Here is a 15,388-nt window from a genome sequence, read left to right on the forward strand (position 1 = left end):
CTACAGCTTTTATACTCTCACAACAACCACCTAGCATTCACGAGGGCGTGGCTGGTTTTTCTGATTAGTTCAACAGTACAAGTAATTGCGACATGTCGTAGGGTGTTCTACATTGTGTACACGTGATGTAGTCAACTACGACCTCGGTCAACTACCCTTGTCTGATTCCCCGGTCTGATCCGCGTCCAACATGAGCCAAAGTGTTTGTAAAGGAATCGACCAGTTCAAGAAGAACGATCAAGGTATGTTAAACTAACATGGTTCATTTTGTGACTCAACTGTTGGTAAGCCAAAAATCTATATAAAAATGTATTTACAAAATCAGAAGCGGGCGCCGCCAAAGAAGTTATTGATTTTAAAACTTCCTTGCAGCTCACAGTACTCCACTACTGAAGGACCTCCAAAACCACATTACTCCACACTACGCTGTACGCTGGAGAATGATAGGAACACAACTGGGTCTACCCAGTGGAACACTTGACATCATAGAATATAACAACCGGGACAGAGCTGAACCTTGCTGTAATGCCATGTTGAAGAAATGGCTTGAAGTGGACCCCTCTGCTAGTTGGGAGAAGTTGTTTGAAGTGATAGAGTCACCTGCAGTACTGTCCAGTGATCAAGCTCCTGATAAAGGTGACTAGCTATATTGTGTGTGTAGTTTTATTTGTTGTTGCTTCTGTAGGAGTCTCCATATTGTCTGACAGAGTAAGACAACTTAATATACAAACACCGTTTGCTGTTGATGAGGATACTTGGCCACCTAACCAGCCACAAGATTTTACTCCACTTTTATTAGTTCACTACGAACATCAACACACTTTCAAACAGGCAGCTGCACCACTACAATTGGCTGGACCTGTCCAGTCAGGTAGACATTCCGCCAAGTGTTACCCACAGGACAGCCATCAGCCACTGACAGAAGCACTCGATAACAGTAAGACAACTAAACAACTAATTGATATCTTAGCTCCGCTACAAGAAAGTGGCAATACACAATTTATTTTAGTCGAGGGTATGCCTGGTATCGGCAAATCTTTATTGTTACAAGAAATTGCTTACAATTGGGCTATAGGAAAGTTACTACAAAACTTCAAAATAGTTCTCCTTGTCCAGTTGCGTAGCCCAGCTGTGCAGCAGGTGTCACTTGTCGCTGATCTCTTCCAGTTGGTCTGCAAGCGAGAAACAGATGGTACACAAATTGCCACTGCATGTAGCAAATACCTCTTCAACAACAATGGTAAAGATATTGTCTTCCTTTTTGATGGCTATGATGAATTCCCTGATAAACTACAGAAAGACAGTTTAGTTGCTGATATACTTAAACGTCAGGTATTACCTCATTGTGGCTTGGTAGTGTCATCTCGTCCACATGCCTCTGTGAGACTCCGTCAAAAAGCAACCATCAGAGTTGACATCCTGGGCTTTGATAACGAGGAACGAAAGTTATACATTGATCAGTCCCTGAAGGGACAGCCACATGCAGTCAAAGAGCTCACCGAATATCTTGAAGGTAATCTGACTATCAATGGTTTGTGTTTCATCCCCTTCAACATGGTCATCTTGATTTACCTGTATGAACAGGGAATTTCCCTTCCCAACAATTCTGCAGAGCTATACAATTACTTCATCTTTCTTACCATCTGTCGACATCTTGCCAAGTCTGGTCATCCTCTTGAAAACATTACCCCTGATCTAGATAACCTCCCTGAGCCCTGTAATACAGTAGTTAAGCAGCTGTCTAAGTTAGCCCTCGAGGGTATCAATAGTAACAAGCTAATATTTACCTTACAGGAGGTGAGAGCAGCTTGTCCAAGTATCGAAGCTATCGAAGGTGCACTTAACGGCTACGGACTGCTTCAGGCTGTTCAACACTTCGCACTCACTGGATAAACGATGACATTCAATTTCGTCCATTTTTCCATTCAGGAGTTCTTGTCCGCTCACCATATCATTCAGCTCCCACCAGACGAAGAGCTGCGAGTGCTCGAAGCGAAGTTCTGGAGCGATATTCATTCCAACATGTTTGCAATGTACATCTCTCTTACCAAGGGACAGCGATCTGCTTTTAAACAATTTCTCTCTGGCGGGGAAAACACTATCGCCATCGCTAGGGTCCGCAACGTGAAATTTCGACCTCCGAAAATCAACTACAAAACCACCCACAAATGCTAGGCTATAGGTACCACTTAGAAAATGCCAGATTGGAGTTATTTTTCATTAACGTCTTGTCGTGCAAATCGGCGAATATGCTTACAAATTACGAGATTTTTTGCTATATCTTCAAGGAAATGTCTTTTAAAGCTACAATACGCACTCTCAACCTTTCTTATTAACTGTACTCTAAACTAAAACCATCAGTGGCCGCATTGTCTGGAGCAATTTCCAGCCGCAGCATCGCGAAAATGAAATTTCGGACTCGAAAAAAGTTTCGATGCCAATGGAGCACACAGTAGCGATGCCAAAGTAACCCTCCCAGGTAAAACTGGTCTGTCATGGGTCCAACTACTACCACACCAAATATCATCGAATTCCAAAATTGTTTGCCATCTGGCTGAGCTCGACGGCAGTCAAAAATTCGTCAAAAATGCCGATTTTATTCACTGACGGGAACTTTTACTAGCCAGATGTGCTAGTTTACTTCTCAAAAGCTTGATATACCCATAGCCAGTAGCTTTCATTCATAGGGTTGGTCTGGCAGCTCTTCTAGCGGCCTCAAATTCCGCCAAATTCCGATATCCATATTTTTTCCGATATCGACCCCTTTACAACTCGTTAAAGAAGTATTGCACAGCAAACGTGATGCTTTGTCTCTCTAAAGTCATGCTGCATCCTTGTTCAGTTATATTCGTCCATAGGGTGGCACTGGCAGCTCTCTTATTGAGGCCAAAATCCATCGAAATGCCCATCTCACCATTTGTCATCAGCTTTCGAAAGTTTTACAAGTCAATTAAACATGCTGGTTTACCTCTCTACATCCTTGCTGGACCATTCAATATCACCTTCGTCTATGTAGGCAGCTTTCTTCAGTCCCTTGAAAACATCAAAGCAACAGCCTACCTTACGATAGTACGACCGTCAATGGAATACGCTGCAGTCATCTGGGACCCATACCACCATAACAATATTCAACAGCTAGAGAAAGTACAGCGTAGGGCAGCTAGATGGGTCCTAAATGATTTCAATCGATTCAGCTCAGTCACAGCTATGTTACAGCATCTTTCTTGGCCAAGCCTTCAGCTGAGACGTAAAATATCCAGATTACAAGCACTTTTTAAAATTATACATCAAGATTATTCACTGTCAATTCCTCTTCATTTTATTTCAATGACAAGATCCACCAGACTATATCATCCACATCGTTTTATTCTACCAAATTCATCTACCCATTCATACCAACAGAGCTTTTTCTCCAGATCAATTAAGGATTGGAACAACTTACCATCTTCCATCATTGAGAGCAACAATATTGACTCTTTTTCAGCGGAACTGCAAACATTGTATGGAACTCTATAACTGTAATCTTTGTAACTACGTAGCTAAATTCATTTTATGATTGCTTTTTTTCCTGAGCATATCAGCTGTGCTGTCTGCTCAGTAACAATAATAATAATAATAATAATAATAAAACGTCAGAGCACGCCAATTGAGTGCAACCATCAATACCAGTTAATGCTTATTTTGTTTCATTGATTCCACGCAAGAATGACAGGAAAACCAGCAGAAATGTAATAGAGCGCAAATAGAGTTAGCCTAACTCTAAATATTGCACTCTAAAAAAACTCTACATGTTTATACAAATGATTACCGAAATGCAAATGCCGATTATCAAAAACCACAATCGAATTTCCATTCGTGTAGAGTTCCGAAGGTGGATATTTAGAACTAGACTAACTCCAGTTGGGTTATGTAATATTTCTGCTGGATTTTCGTGGAATCAATGAAACAAAATAAGCAGTAAGTGGTGTTGATGGTTACGCCCAATTGGCGTGCTCTGACATTTTCAAGAGACTGAAGAAAGGTGTCTACACAGACGAAGGTGATTGAAATGTCCAGTAAAGATGTAGAGAGGAAAACAAGCATGTTTGACTAACGTAAAACGTCCTAAAACTGATGAGAAATGGTGAGGTGGGAATTTCGATGGATTTAGGCCTCGATAAGAGAGCCGCCATTGCCACTCTGTAGACGAATGTAACTAAACAAGGATGCAGCATGACTTTATAGAGGCAAAGCATCACGTTTGCTGTACAAGATTTCTTTAACAGGTTGTAAATTAATCGATATCGGAAAAATTCGTGGATATCGGCATTTGGCGAATTTTGAGGTCATTAGAAGAGCTGCCAGACCAACCCTATGAATGAAAGCTACTGGCTATGGGTCTTGCAAGCTTTTGAGAAGTAAACTAGTACATCTGGCTAGTAAAAGTTCCCGTCAGTGAATAAAAACGGCATTTTTTACGAATTTTTGACAGCCGTCGAGCTCAGCCAGATGGCAAACAATTTTGGAATTCGATGATATTTGATGTGGTAGTAGTTGGACCCATGACAGACCAGTTTTACCTGGGAGGGTTACTTTGACATCGCTACTGTGTGCTCCAGTGGCATCAAAACGTTTTTCGAGTCCGAAATTTCATTTTCGCAATGTTGCGGCTGGAAGTTGCTCCAGACAATGCGGCCACTGATGGTTTTAGTTTAGAGTACAGTTAATAAGAAAGGTTGAGAGTGCGTATTGTAGCTTGAAAATACATTTTCTTAAAGATATAGCAAAAAATCTCGTAATTTGTAAGCATATTCGCTGATTTGCACGACAAGACGTTAATGAAAAATAACGCCAATCTGGCATTTTCTAAGTGGTACCAAGCCTAGCATTTGTGGGTGGTTTGGTAGTTGATTCTCGGAGGTCGAAATTTCACGTTGCGGACCCTACCATCGCCGGAATATTCATGAAGAATCAACTAAAGTGTCTTCGCTTGTTTCGCTCCTTCCACGAGGCCAACGATGAAGTGATGTACACTTCTATACAACAAGCACAAATCTTCGATAACAAAGTAATCAACCTTAGCTGGACTAGCCTATCACCATACGATATTGAGTGTGTTACACTCTTCCTTACCTGCTCACCCCACAAGGAGCTTAACTTGTTTAACTGCCATATCCAAGATATTGGTCTTCGTATCATTTATCGCGATCTGATGTCACACAACGTGACAATCAAAATACTCAACTTGGGGTCTAATGGCTTCACCAGATCTTCCTCTTCCTTCATTAATGACCTCATCATCCACTGTAGAGTGGAAGAGTTGAATATTAATGGTAACGATACTATGGGAGAGGACCCTGCTCTCTACAACATGTTGACCCATCCCTCCTCTAGGCTAGTGAGACTGTACATGAGTTATACCAGCTTATCATCGCCATCAGCCATTACCCTCTTCACTGAACTAGCAAAGGGGAACAAACTGAAGGAGCTCGACATTAGCAACAATCTCATCACTGATGAAGCTTGTGATGTCACTGCCACTGCAATGAAGAACAACACATCACTAGTCAGGCTGGAGATGTGGGGCAACGAGATCAGTGGAGAAGCTGCTCAATGTCTAGTACAAGCGCTCAACAATAACAACACATTAGAAGATCTATGGCTACCCCTTTACAGTGAAGATGTTGAGATGAGGATTAGATCACTACAAGAACAAATTAACGAGAACAGAGAAAGTAGAGGATGTCAAGCAAAACTGAACATTACCTGGTGGTAGCTAGTTTTCACTTTGTACTATTTTATGACTGTAATGGCCGCAAGTGTCATTTTGTTATTATTATTATTATTATTACTTAAATATGTAATTTGTTTACTGTACAGAAACCTCCATATGGAGTATTTAGTACAACAGATAAAATTAAGAATAAATTGTAGTGATTGTACTTAGCTATAATTAATACATTGTTTAAATGTGCTTAAGGTAGGTGATTCCACAGTACTGCTAGATAGGTTATTCCATCCAATTGTAGAGGGGTAATAAGAGTAAAGGTAAGAATCAATTCTGGAGTGTGGCTGCAAAAATCGTTGATCGTGACCTCGTGTTTGGCTTGCTGTTGGGATTAAATAGTTTCCATTATCGCTGTGAACTTGTCTATGCACCATTTTATACATCATAACTAGCTTCAAATTGTTCCGTCGCTGTTCAAGAGTTGGTAGATTCAGATGATCTAGCATCTCAGTTACACTAGTCCAGGGTGAATAATTGTTTGTACTAAGCCTTGCAGCTCTTCGTTGGACCATTTCTAACTTGTAGATGCTACTGTTAGTGTATGGAGACCAGACAGTTGATGCATACTCTAAGATAAGACGTACCATTGCTAGATAACATAGCTTCTTAGTTTGTTGTGTTCCGATTTTGATAAAAGTTTTATTAAGCATCAATTGCTAATGTTGAGGGGTCCATCATGAAATGTTAAGATTTGAGTATTGGACAAGAATTGGCGGGACTTGTAGTAGAGAATGGCAAAGATCGGCAATATTTAGGATTTTGAGGATTTGAGAAATTTATAATTCTAAGGTATTTCTGACAGCAATAAATTGATTATTTTGATAAAGCTGAAATTCGACAATATTATTAGGATTTCTAAAATTTACAGTATTTCTAACAGAATTTGTTATTTTGATGAAGCGGATATTAGACGATATTTAGGATTTCTAGAGTAATTATAAATTTACAGTAGTATTTAAACATTCATTATTTTGATGGAGCTGAAATTCTAGTTGTGCTGGAGACCTCGTTTAACGTAAAGCCAAAAACACTGTCAACACTTCACCCTTGACCAGACTAGCTTCCCTCAGTGACAACTGCTCAGAGATGGGGTAAAGTCAAAGGATAACTTTATACTTTTAAACAGAAGTCCTCACAGCCAGTCAGATACAAGACACACACTGATCAAGTGCTGCAGCTATCAAGCTTTGTCCCCATCTCTGTTAACTACTAGCTATACAGTACACTCACTTGTTGTTGTCGTTGCTCCACTTCACAATAAACAACAACAAGTCACAACATAGCCTAACTACTAGACTACACTAGAAGCTACTACTCAACTACTATCACAACACTAGTAGCTAATGCTATAGATGTCAACACTACAGCTAACAGTCAGATAACTAGATGACAACTAGCCGTGTGCTATAGTGCAGCCAAAAAACATTAGCTCAGAGCACTGACAAAATAGTTTTTTGCTAACAAAATTGTAGTGAAAGAAACTATTGATGAAAAAATAGCCTAGAATTGAGTACTGAATAGAAGGACAACAAAATGCTTCCCTCTAAAGTGCTTCCCTCTAAAGTGCTACTCCAAAATAAAGAAGCCATAGGTATATTATTGATATAGTTTATTAATTTCACCTAACCTCAAACAAACCTATAGCTAAAGAAGACTGCCTTGTACTGCAAAATGACATAAATATCTTGCTTGACTGGTCAAAACGTTGGTTCAGTATTATCTTTTAATATTTTAAAATGCAAGGTCTTACATATTGGCAATGCTCCATACACCGGCAATTATACTATAGCAGGAATCCAGCTGGAGCTATTGGATAACATTCGAGATCTTGGCATACAAATTGACTCAAAATTAAAATTTCACATTCACACAGATATGGTAGTTAAAAGGCCTACCAGATTCTAGGTCTCATCTGTAAATCATTTGAGTGTAAGGACTCTCAGTGATGTCATGGTAAAACTATATAAAACACTTGTCCGCCCAATTGTTGAATATAACAATGTCATATGGGGACCTTCTTACACACTTGACAATCAAAAACTTGAAAGAATGCAGTGTAAAGCAACCAGAATGATTCCATCTATCAACCATTTATCATACTACGACAGATTAAGATATCTAAACATACCATCTTTACAACACCATAGACGAAGGGGTGATTTGATATATTTGTACCAAATTCTCAAAGGCAGTTATGATATAGAAAATCATTTATTTACAGTGTTGGGAGTAACGCGCTACTTATGTAACGCGTTACGTAATATTATTACTTTTGCGTTAACAAAGTAATAGAACGAGATACGCTATAAAAACAGGTAATATAACGCAAGTTACTTTACTTACAAATGTAACGCATTACCTAAGTAATATAGTTACTGTAACGTGTCTAATATTACGTAATATTATTACTACAAGTAACGAAGTTACTAATCTCATTAGTTATCCTCTGAGTAACACCTAGCCACAACGAAGTAACGAAGCCTACTGAATGAAGCTTATTCACCAGCTTCTTACTTATAACCAAAATTTGCATATTGTCCAACAGCGCAATCATGTCACGTGATAAGGTGGTAGTTTCACACGTGACAGCTTAAGGCTGTGGACACAAAGTAATATAATATGTAATATTATTACAGTTACTTTATTTTATGGGTAATATGTAACTGTAACTAAATAGTTCAGTTGCAAGTAATATGTAACTAGTTACTTTTACAAAGTAACTTGCCCAACACTGATTATTTACCCCATCCACTTCTACTGTAACAAGAGGTCACACAAGGAAATTATTCAAACATCACACTAATTCATATACAAGATCTAATTTTTATAGTAACAGAGTAATCAATGACTGGAATTCATTACCCCAATCTATTGTTAATTCTCCCTCTGTCAATGATTTTTAAAACACTGCTGGACAGACACTACAGTAATTGCTTATTTGATTTTGTATAGTAATTAGAATAGCTAAGTACATAATAATTATTAATTTTATTTATGGATGTACAGACATAAGCCTTTATCCTTAAAATACAAATACAAATGACTGCTAAGTATATAATAGAAATTTGGCTAGACAAGGCTGGGGCTTGAGGAAAAATAAACGAAAAAAAAAATTTTTTTTTCAACTCAGCACTCTGACCTACCTCTTTAGCCACACCTAACTAGACTACATTTCTAACTCATTAGTAGGCATTCCAGCCCAATTTTTAAATTTTGGAAAACAGGCTTTTATATGCTCAATAGATAGAGTATTGATTGCCGATCTCAGAAATATATAGTTTGTTGGGTTGGAATTAGTTACTTTGGCATGCACAGTGCTTAAAAACTAAAAAAAGGTACATTTTTTCTCCAGGGCTCCCCATACATTTTAAAGGGAAAAATGGCACAATTGAATCAGGAAGCCATCTAGCAATCTGGACTATCTTGAAACTGCAGTTGCTTCTAGCTGCAAGTTTGTACATGTAATGAGAATAACTTCAGGTCTTATTGGATCTCAGCAATCTTTGTATACTTTGTGGTGAGCAAATATGCTTCACCTATTGCACACTTCTCAATACAATGGTGTATACCCATAGGCAAGTGGCTATCTCAAGTTAGTAAAACCATCACGTTAACAACTTATAAAGGTAAACAACTAAAGTGGAGGTGCCACAATGATGCAACAATACTTAAGGTGGAGTTGTGGTTCAATTATGGCATTGTTATGCCGACTTTGAAGTGGTTCATACTTTTGAGCTGATGACTCAGCCATCAGAAAATTGCTCTGGAGCTGAAAATCGCTAACCCGAGTGAAGTAACTACGCACTTTAAAGTAAGCACCAGTGACTACCTTCCACCTGACAGTACGTTTTTTTAAGTTTTAAAGTATTCTACATATATTACAAGGCTTGAAAAGATTACAAAACAACACAAAACGTACTTATATGTAACGCACACGATAAAACTAAGATTTTCATGATGATCAGCGTGTGGACAAACCCCATAGCGATTTTCATCCTCATTGGAGCTCAGACGACGGAGCAATCCCAAGTTAAACACGAGTTGTCATTTTGTGCCAGGGTTCTATTGGAGAATATACGGAGAATTTTTTTATTAAAAAATCTCGGATACTGGAATGCCTATCACTAGATTTAATGCCTAACTACCTACACTCAGTACTATTCTACGTATAGCTACCGTACGCACTAACTATTCTAGAGCTGCAACTTTTACAAAACTTCCTAGCAACTGCCAGTGCGGCGGTATTTTTTACCGCTTTAAATTACCGCTACAGCGCATTTAATGGAACATTTAAGCTACTGTTGGCTAAGAAAAAAAGTGACTTGTACGTACTATGCCTCGAGGAAGCATTGACACAGAACACCTTGGGCTATTACTATGCCGTGCCCTGAGGGCATAAACACACATGATCGATCGACCTTAGAGACTGCGTGTGATACCGGCTTCTCGACCTGCTCGGGCTGATCCATCAACTTGTCTTCATCAGGTACTAAATGATGTAGCAATATTGTTGATGTTGTGATGTATGGTAATAGTATTTGCCGTATTTGCTGACTGTTCTATTAGAGAATTAGATTGGGCTCACAAAAGCGGGCTCTGTAACAAAATATTTGGTCCGGGTGCATAAACGGTCCGGCCGGAACAAATATGTTCGACATAAACGGTCCGGCCGGACCAACTATGACGACAAAAATGGTCCTACCTAAGCATAAATGGTCCGGGTTACAAATTTCAAAATAGCTAAGCCAGAGTGATCCCTCCTCGTGAATAGCTAGCCGGATACCGTATATAATACCGTATATAATAGCTAATTATGTTAGCTAGCTAAATGGTGGTTTTAGCCGAATCTCTTTGAAGTGATGTCTTCACAAAAATCTCTCAAAAATCTCTCAGTATGTCGCTATAAAGTCTTTAAACCGGCGCCAGTGCTCAGTTAACTACGTATGTGCAGCTCGCTAGTTGATTAGTATATTTTGCAAGACCCGCTCGCTTAGCTATTGAAATTGGCGTGTGTGAATTACGTAGCCAGCTGGCAATACAGCTACTGAGTTTGTGATCCTGTTTCAGAACTTATAGCTAGTGCTTAATCATAAAGTGATCATGGCTTCTGCGGATGAAGAGGATAACCACTGCGGGGATGTCACAGATGAAAGTGAGACTGACTTGTTAGAAGATGTATATCTCTACCTTACAAAGAAGCAGTATCATGAAGGTACCCTGTATTACTCAAAACCAGAAGCGCGTTATCAGAAGGAAAGCAACAAACTTTCACACAGCTGATGGAGAATGATGTTTAGTAAAAAGAAAAAGGGCAAAAATGAGGTGCATGAACTCAGATACATTAGAGACAGAAAGTAACAGCTGAGAATTGTACATGCTTGTCATGAAGATAAGACTTCTGGCCATCTTGGATATCGAAAGACACTGGCAAGAATCACTGAGAGATTTTTGTGGAAAGGAGTTACTCTCCAAAGATGCCAAAGAAATTGTACAACGATGTGATATCTGTCAGCATGTGAATAGAAAGTTGGAAACTATTGCTCCTGCATTGAATCCTGTTCCAGTTAAGTCTCCCTGGTATAATCTGGGAGTAGATTTTGTTGGCCCAATAGCATACAAATCTCCAACAGGAAATCGCTACATATTGACAGTTATTGACTACTTCACCAAGTGGGCTGAGGCCATAGCTACACCAGACAAAAGTGCATTTCAAGTGGCTGATAATCTATTTAAGATATTCATGAGAATGGGGATTCCCAGAGTCATCACAACAGACCAGGGAACAGAATTTAATAACCAGTTTGATAAGCAGATGATGTCACTGCTCCAGATTGATCATAGACTAACAACTGCTTACCACCCTCAGGCAAATGGCTTGGTTGAACGATTTAACCAGACACTACAGAACATGATTGCGAAATATGTTGATAAAAATAAGGAGCAATGGGAAAACTTTTTGGATACATGTGTCTATAGCTACAACACCTCCAAGCAAGAATCTACCCAATACTCTCCATTTGAACTTATGTTTGCACGAAAGCCTGTGCTACCTATTGACATAAATATTGCACAGAAAGATCCTGATGTCTTGGTAATAGATTGTTGCAAAGCAGAAGATCCTCCTCAGATGAAAGATAATGAAAGAAAGAAACGGAAAGGGAGAAAGTTGGATTACAGATGGCTTGGTCCTTATGAAATTGTAAAATCACTTGGAAAGGGTCTCTACAGCTTAAAAGGAATTCAAAATCCTAAAAAAGGTTATTGAAAGAGTGCATGGTACACGTTTCAAGCCCTATTTGTCTCCAATACACCCGGAGTCTCCTGTTGATCCAATTACTGCAGATATTTCAAATGGAAGCCCATTATTGAATTCAGAAAAGGCTGTTTTTACATCGTTGCTGACTGAGGAGAATTATTGTGAAGTAAGTCCATTACAAGAAAAACACACAGAAACTACCAGTATTGAAATGACTGCATCACCAAGTAATGGAGTAAGTCAGCAGCACTCTGATGTTGTAGAACATAAGCCTAAGGATGTGACTATGATTGAAACTAGCACACCTTTTGCTACAGTGGGCTTTGTTCCTGAACTAATTCCAAGTGACACTCAGCTTTCACCAACTAGTGAGACTAAGGAAAGGGTACAAATTAGATGTACGCCTCGATTATCTGAGAAAAAAATTGTGTAGATACCATATTTGATTCACCAAAATGTAAAAGACAGTTGCAGTTTTCTACTCCCAATAAGAATTACCCGGCTCCTGTTAAGCAAAAGAGGAAGCGCAGATTGTTGAAAGGGGATGTTTATAAAGCCAATGAAAATTTCTCCAAGAAAGCTAAGTGTGACACTGTAATGGACAAGAATGATCATGAGAAGGTTAAGGATACAGGCTCTACCAATAATGCAAAACAACAGCTAACTAAGATTTGGAATGGCAAACCATGTCATGTAGTGAAAGCAAGGATAGGTAGGTATGCTGTTCACCATGGTAGTTTCCACACCCTTGAACCAAGCCAATATGTAAATGACGAAGTCATGCATACTTACCTTAAGCTATTATCAAACATTCAAGGTGATACCTATGCCATGGTTTCTCAGACATTGTCTTGTATACTCAGTCATACTGCTGCAGAGAAACATTCACACTTTTTATCCAAGGAATCACTGAGTATGTATCAGTACATTGGAGGATGCTATAACAAAAATGGTAACCACTGGGTTTTTATCACTGTGCATTTAGAACATAAATATTTTTATTACCTCGATCCTTATGGACCTTCATGATCAGCTCGTGGTGCATTTACTGCTGTAAAGAATTACTTCAAAAAAAGGAGTGAATTATTAGGGAAGGACTATGTAGACATTTGTAAATTTGAATTGAAACAACTGAAGAAAAGGATTCAGTATGATACCTATAATTGTGGTGTATACTGTATAAAGATGGCTGAGCAGCTGTTTTTGTCAGGAAACATTGATGAAAATATTCTGTGCAGTTTGAATACTACACAAGCACGTGTTGACATAGGCGTTACATTGCTATCCCACTCAGTTGATATGTCCGAAAGATGCATAATGTGTGGGGCAAGTGAAAACAGCTTAATTCACCCACAGTATGTTCATTGGATCAGATGTGATAATTGTTGGCAATGGACTCACACCATTTGTATGAACATGAAACCAGAGGATGCTGGCAGAGTTGAAAGATTCCAGTGCCATGAATGCTTTCAGAACCTTTATAAAATTAATGATTTTGAATGATTTATGCTTTGCTTTTGTTGTATGTTATATTGTTAAATGTTAACAGAGCTCAATTACCAGTCATTTATTAAACTTAATAATACAGGTACAGCTAATATCTTATATAATTACGCATGTCAGAGTATTTTTGAGTCAACTTTATTTTAATAGCTACCTTTGTTTTAATTGGCTACCTTTGTTTTAATTGGCTATCTGTAGCATCAACCATGATGCTTCAGATAGCTATAATTTACACTGCTAAATTCACGCCAGGAATTAGCGATTGCATGCATGGAAAACTGGAGGCGGACCGTTTATGTTCAGCCCGGACCATTCATGCACTGGCATGCGTGGTCCGGGGGGACCAGTTATGTAAGCACAAGTGGTCCGGCCGGACCATTTGTGACAGCATAAATGGTCCGCCCGGACCTTATATGCCCGGACCATTTGTGCGTTGACAGCTCCCCCGCGAATTGATGAAACTTTTTTTTGTTTTTGTTTTTCATGTAGTCACCTCTTAGTTAGAGAAACAGTAACTGTTTGTGATGTAACACATCACTGATCATGAAATACTCTAATAGAATGTTCATTACATCAATCCAAGTATATAATAAAGTAAACATCCGTGGGTGAAGAAGTGAGTACATGGTTATTTCAAAATTAACATTAAGCATTCCATGGGAGTGAGAATACCACATTTTTTCAGTTTTGGGTCAGTGTCCACACGTACTGCTGCCAACCATATGATTAAGCTTGTCATTAGTTATTTGATGATCTCCTGTATAGTCAATCGTACACGTTGATGTTGATGTTGTTGTTGATGTTGTTTTTATTGAAGCACAATTGGTCAGTAAACAAGTACCTGAGCTCCTTACCCGCCATCATTAAGGCATAATAGCTTCACGTGACATGTTTTGTGTGTGTGTGGCAGCAAATAAACCGTCTGGTCACTTGCATACATTCCGTGACCACTGCTGGAATGTTGGCATATTGTTTTGTGGACTCTGACAAAACAAAACCAATTATTCAAATCTTAGAGTGTAATAAAGGACTGAATCTAGATTACAAATTGTTTTTACAAAAGTTTAACAATACCATGGGATGAGGATCTTTGTTCCCTTAGTGCAGGGTTCTTAAAAGCATTGGTAATATGGTTCACTACGTATGATTTGTGGACATCCTACTTAGGACAATAGAAATCCGACAGCAAACTTGGAATGAGTGGAGGGAGGCAGATTTGTGAAATGGAAGAATTGTTGAGGAAGATCTTCAGCAATGTATCAAATACATCACGAAGACGTTACCAGTACAATTCAAGTTAGCCTCAGTCTGCTCACAGAGGCAACTGGAATGATTATTTCATAATTCTTGGTGCAAAACAATACCATGATGTAATCTAATTGAATCATGGAAAGTGACCAGATGGTTTATTTGCCACCTCCACATAAACTGTCTAGTAGACGAGATTAAGGGTATAAGTGCTCATTAATTAGACTACTACTAATGGATATAGTCTTGCCAGACTATAGTATGTACAAGTTGAGCTGGATCCTGAAAAACAGCTAAAAATTAAAATTGGATTTTTTCTCAAGAGAGTAAACATTTCAGCCAACCAAATGGTTAATGGTGACAGCAAAGGTGTCTACAACAAAGACATACAGTTTGGCTTCATTGCAAGTTCAGTGAAAGGCTACAATGGAGACTGCACTTTTGTGGCTTTCCCACAAGAAATGTATGGTGAAAATTTTGATTGGCCGTAAATGTTACGTCAGTACTACAAGTGTGCCAAATTTCAAGATCATGTGTAATTGCATCATCCATGAGTTATTAAATGTTTTTGAGGATTCAGCTCAACCCATATATACTATAGTTTGTATTTTTTC

General features: G+C 38.7%; 3 protein-coding genes across 4 annotated transcripts; all 3 read left to right on the plus strand.

Moving 5' to 3' along the window:
• Positions 1 to 36: 36 nt before the first annotated feature.
• Positions 37 to 3,622, plus strand: LOC136241438 (nucleotide-binding oligomerization domain-containing protein 2-like). Of its 2 annotated transcripts, XM_066032647.1 has the most exons (4): positions 55 to 81; positions 132 to 242; positions 373 to 636; positions 686 to 3,622. In XM_066032647.1, the coding sequence occupies exons 2-4, from the start codon at positions 191 to 193 to the stop codon at positions 1,891 to 1,893; spliced, it is 1,524 nt and encodes a 507-aa protein (XP_065888719.1). In that variant the 5' UTR covers positions 55 to 81; positions 132 to 190; the 3' UTR covers positions 1,894 to 3,622. The 2 variants fall into 2 exon arrangements, with proteins under 2 accessions (XP_065888718.1, XP_065888719.1); XM_066032646.1 differs by having other exon boundaries at positions 37 to 242.
• Positions 3,623 to 3,675: 53 nt separating this feature from the next.
• On the plus strand, positions 3,676 to 5,879 carry LOC136241439 (F-actin-uncapping protein LRRC16A-like). The gene is made up of 2 exons (XM_066032648.1): positions 3,676 to 3,957; positions 4,009 to 5,879. The coding sequence occupies exon 2, from the start codon at positions 4,943 to 4,945 to the stop codon at positions 5,753 to 5,755; it is 813 nt and encodes a 270-aa protein (XP_065888720.1). The 5' UTR covers positions 3,676 to 3,957; positions 4,009 to 4,942; the 3' UTR covers positions 5,756 to 5,879.
• Positions 5,880 to 12,001: 6,122 nt separating this feature from the next.
• LOC136241247 (uncharacterized) lies at positions 12,002 to 13,589 on the plus strand. The gene is made up of 2 exons (XM_066032438.1): positions 12,002 to 13,022; positions 13,056 to 13,589. Exons 1-2 carry the CDS (start codon positions 12,621 to 12,623, stop codon positions 13,524 to 13,526), a joined length of 873 nt encoding a protein of 290 aa, XP_065888510.1. The 5' UTR covers positions 12,002 to 12,620; the 3' UTR covers positions 13,527 to 13,589.
• Positions 13,590 to 15,388: the final 1,799 nt, after the last annotated feature.

This window comes from Dysidea avara, chromosome 12, assembly GCF_963678975.1.
Source record: "Dysidea avara chromosome 12, odDysAvar1.4, whole genome shotgun sequence".
NCBI lineage: Eukaryota > Metazoa > Porifera > Demospongiae > Dictyoceratida > Dysideidae > Dysidea > Dysidea avara.

What these genes read in the sequence shown, in the direction of transcription:
- LOC136241438 (XM_066032646.1), top strand. Translation starts at nt 191, where the DNA reads ATGAGCCAAAGTGTTTGTAAAGGAATCGACCAGTTCAAGAAGAACGAT. An exon ending in GTTCAAGAAGAACGATCAAG is followed by an intron (nt 243 to 372) that starts GTATGTTAAACT and finishes ACTTCCTTGCAG; the next exon opens with CTCACAGTACTCCACTACTG. An exon ending in TGATCAAGCTCCTGATAAAG is followed by an intron (nt 637 to 685) that starts GTGACTAGCTAT and finishes TTGCTTCTGTAG; the next exon opens with GAGTCTCCATATTGTCTGAC.
- LOC136241439 (XM_066032648.1), top strand. Translation starts at nt 4,943, where the DNA reads ATGAAGAATCAACTAAAGTGTCTTCGCTTGTTTCGCTCCTTCCACGAG.
- LOC136241247 (XM_066032438.1), top strand. Translation starts at nt 12,621, where the DNA reads ATGGACAAGAATGATCATGAGAAGGTTAAGGATACAGGCTCTACCAAT. An exon ending in ATTTAGAACATAAATATTTT is followed by an intron (nt 13,023 to 13,055) that starts TATTACCTCGAT and finishes CCTTCATGATCA; the next exon opens with GCTCGTGGTGCATTTACTGC.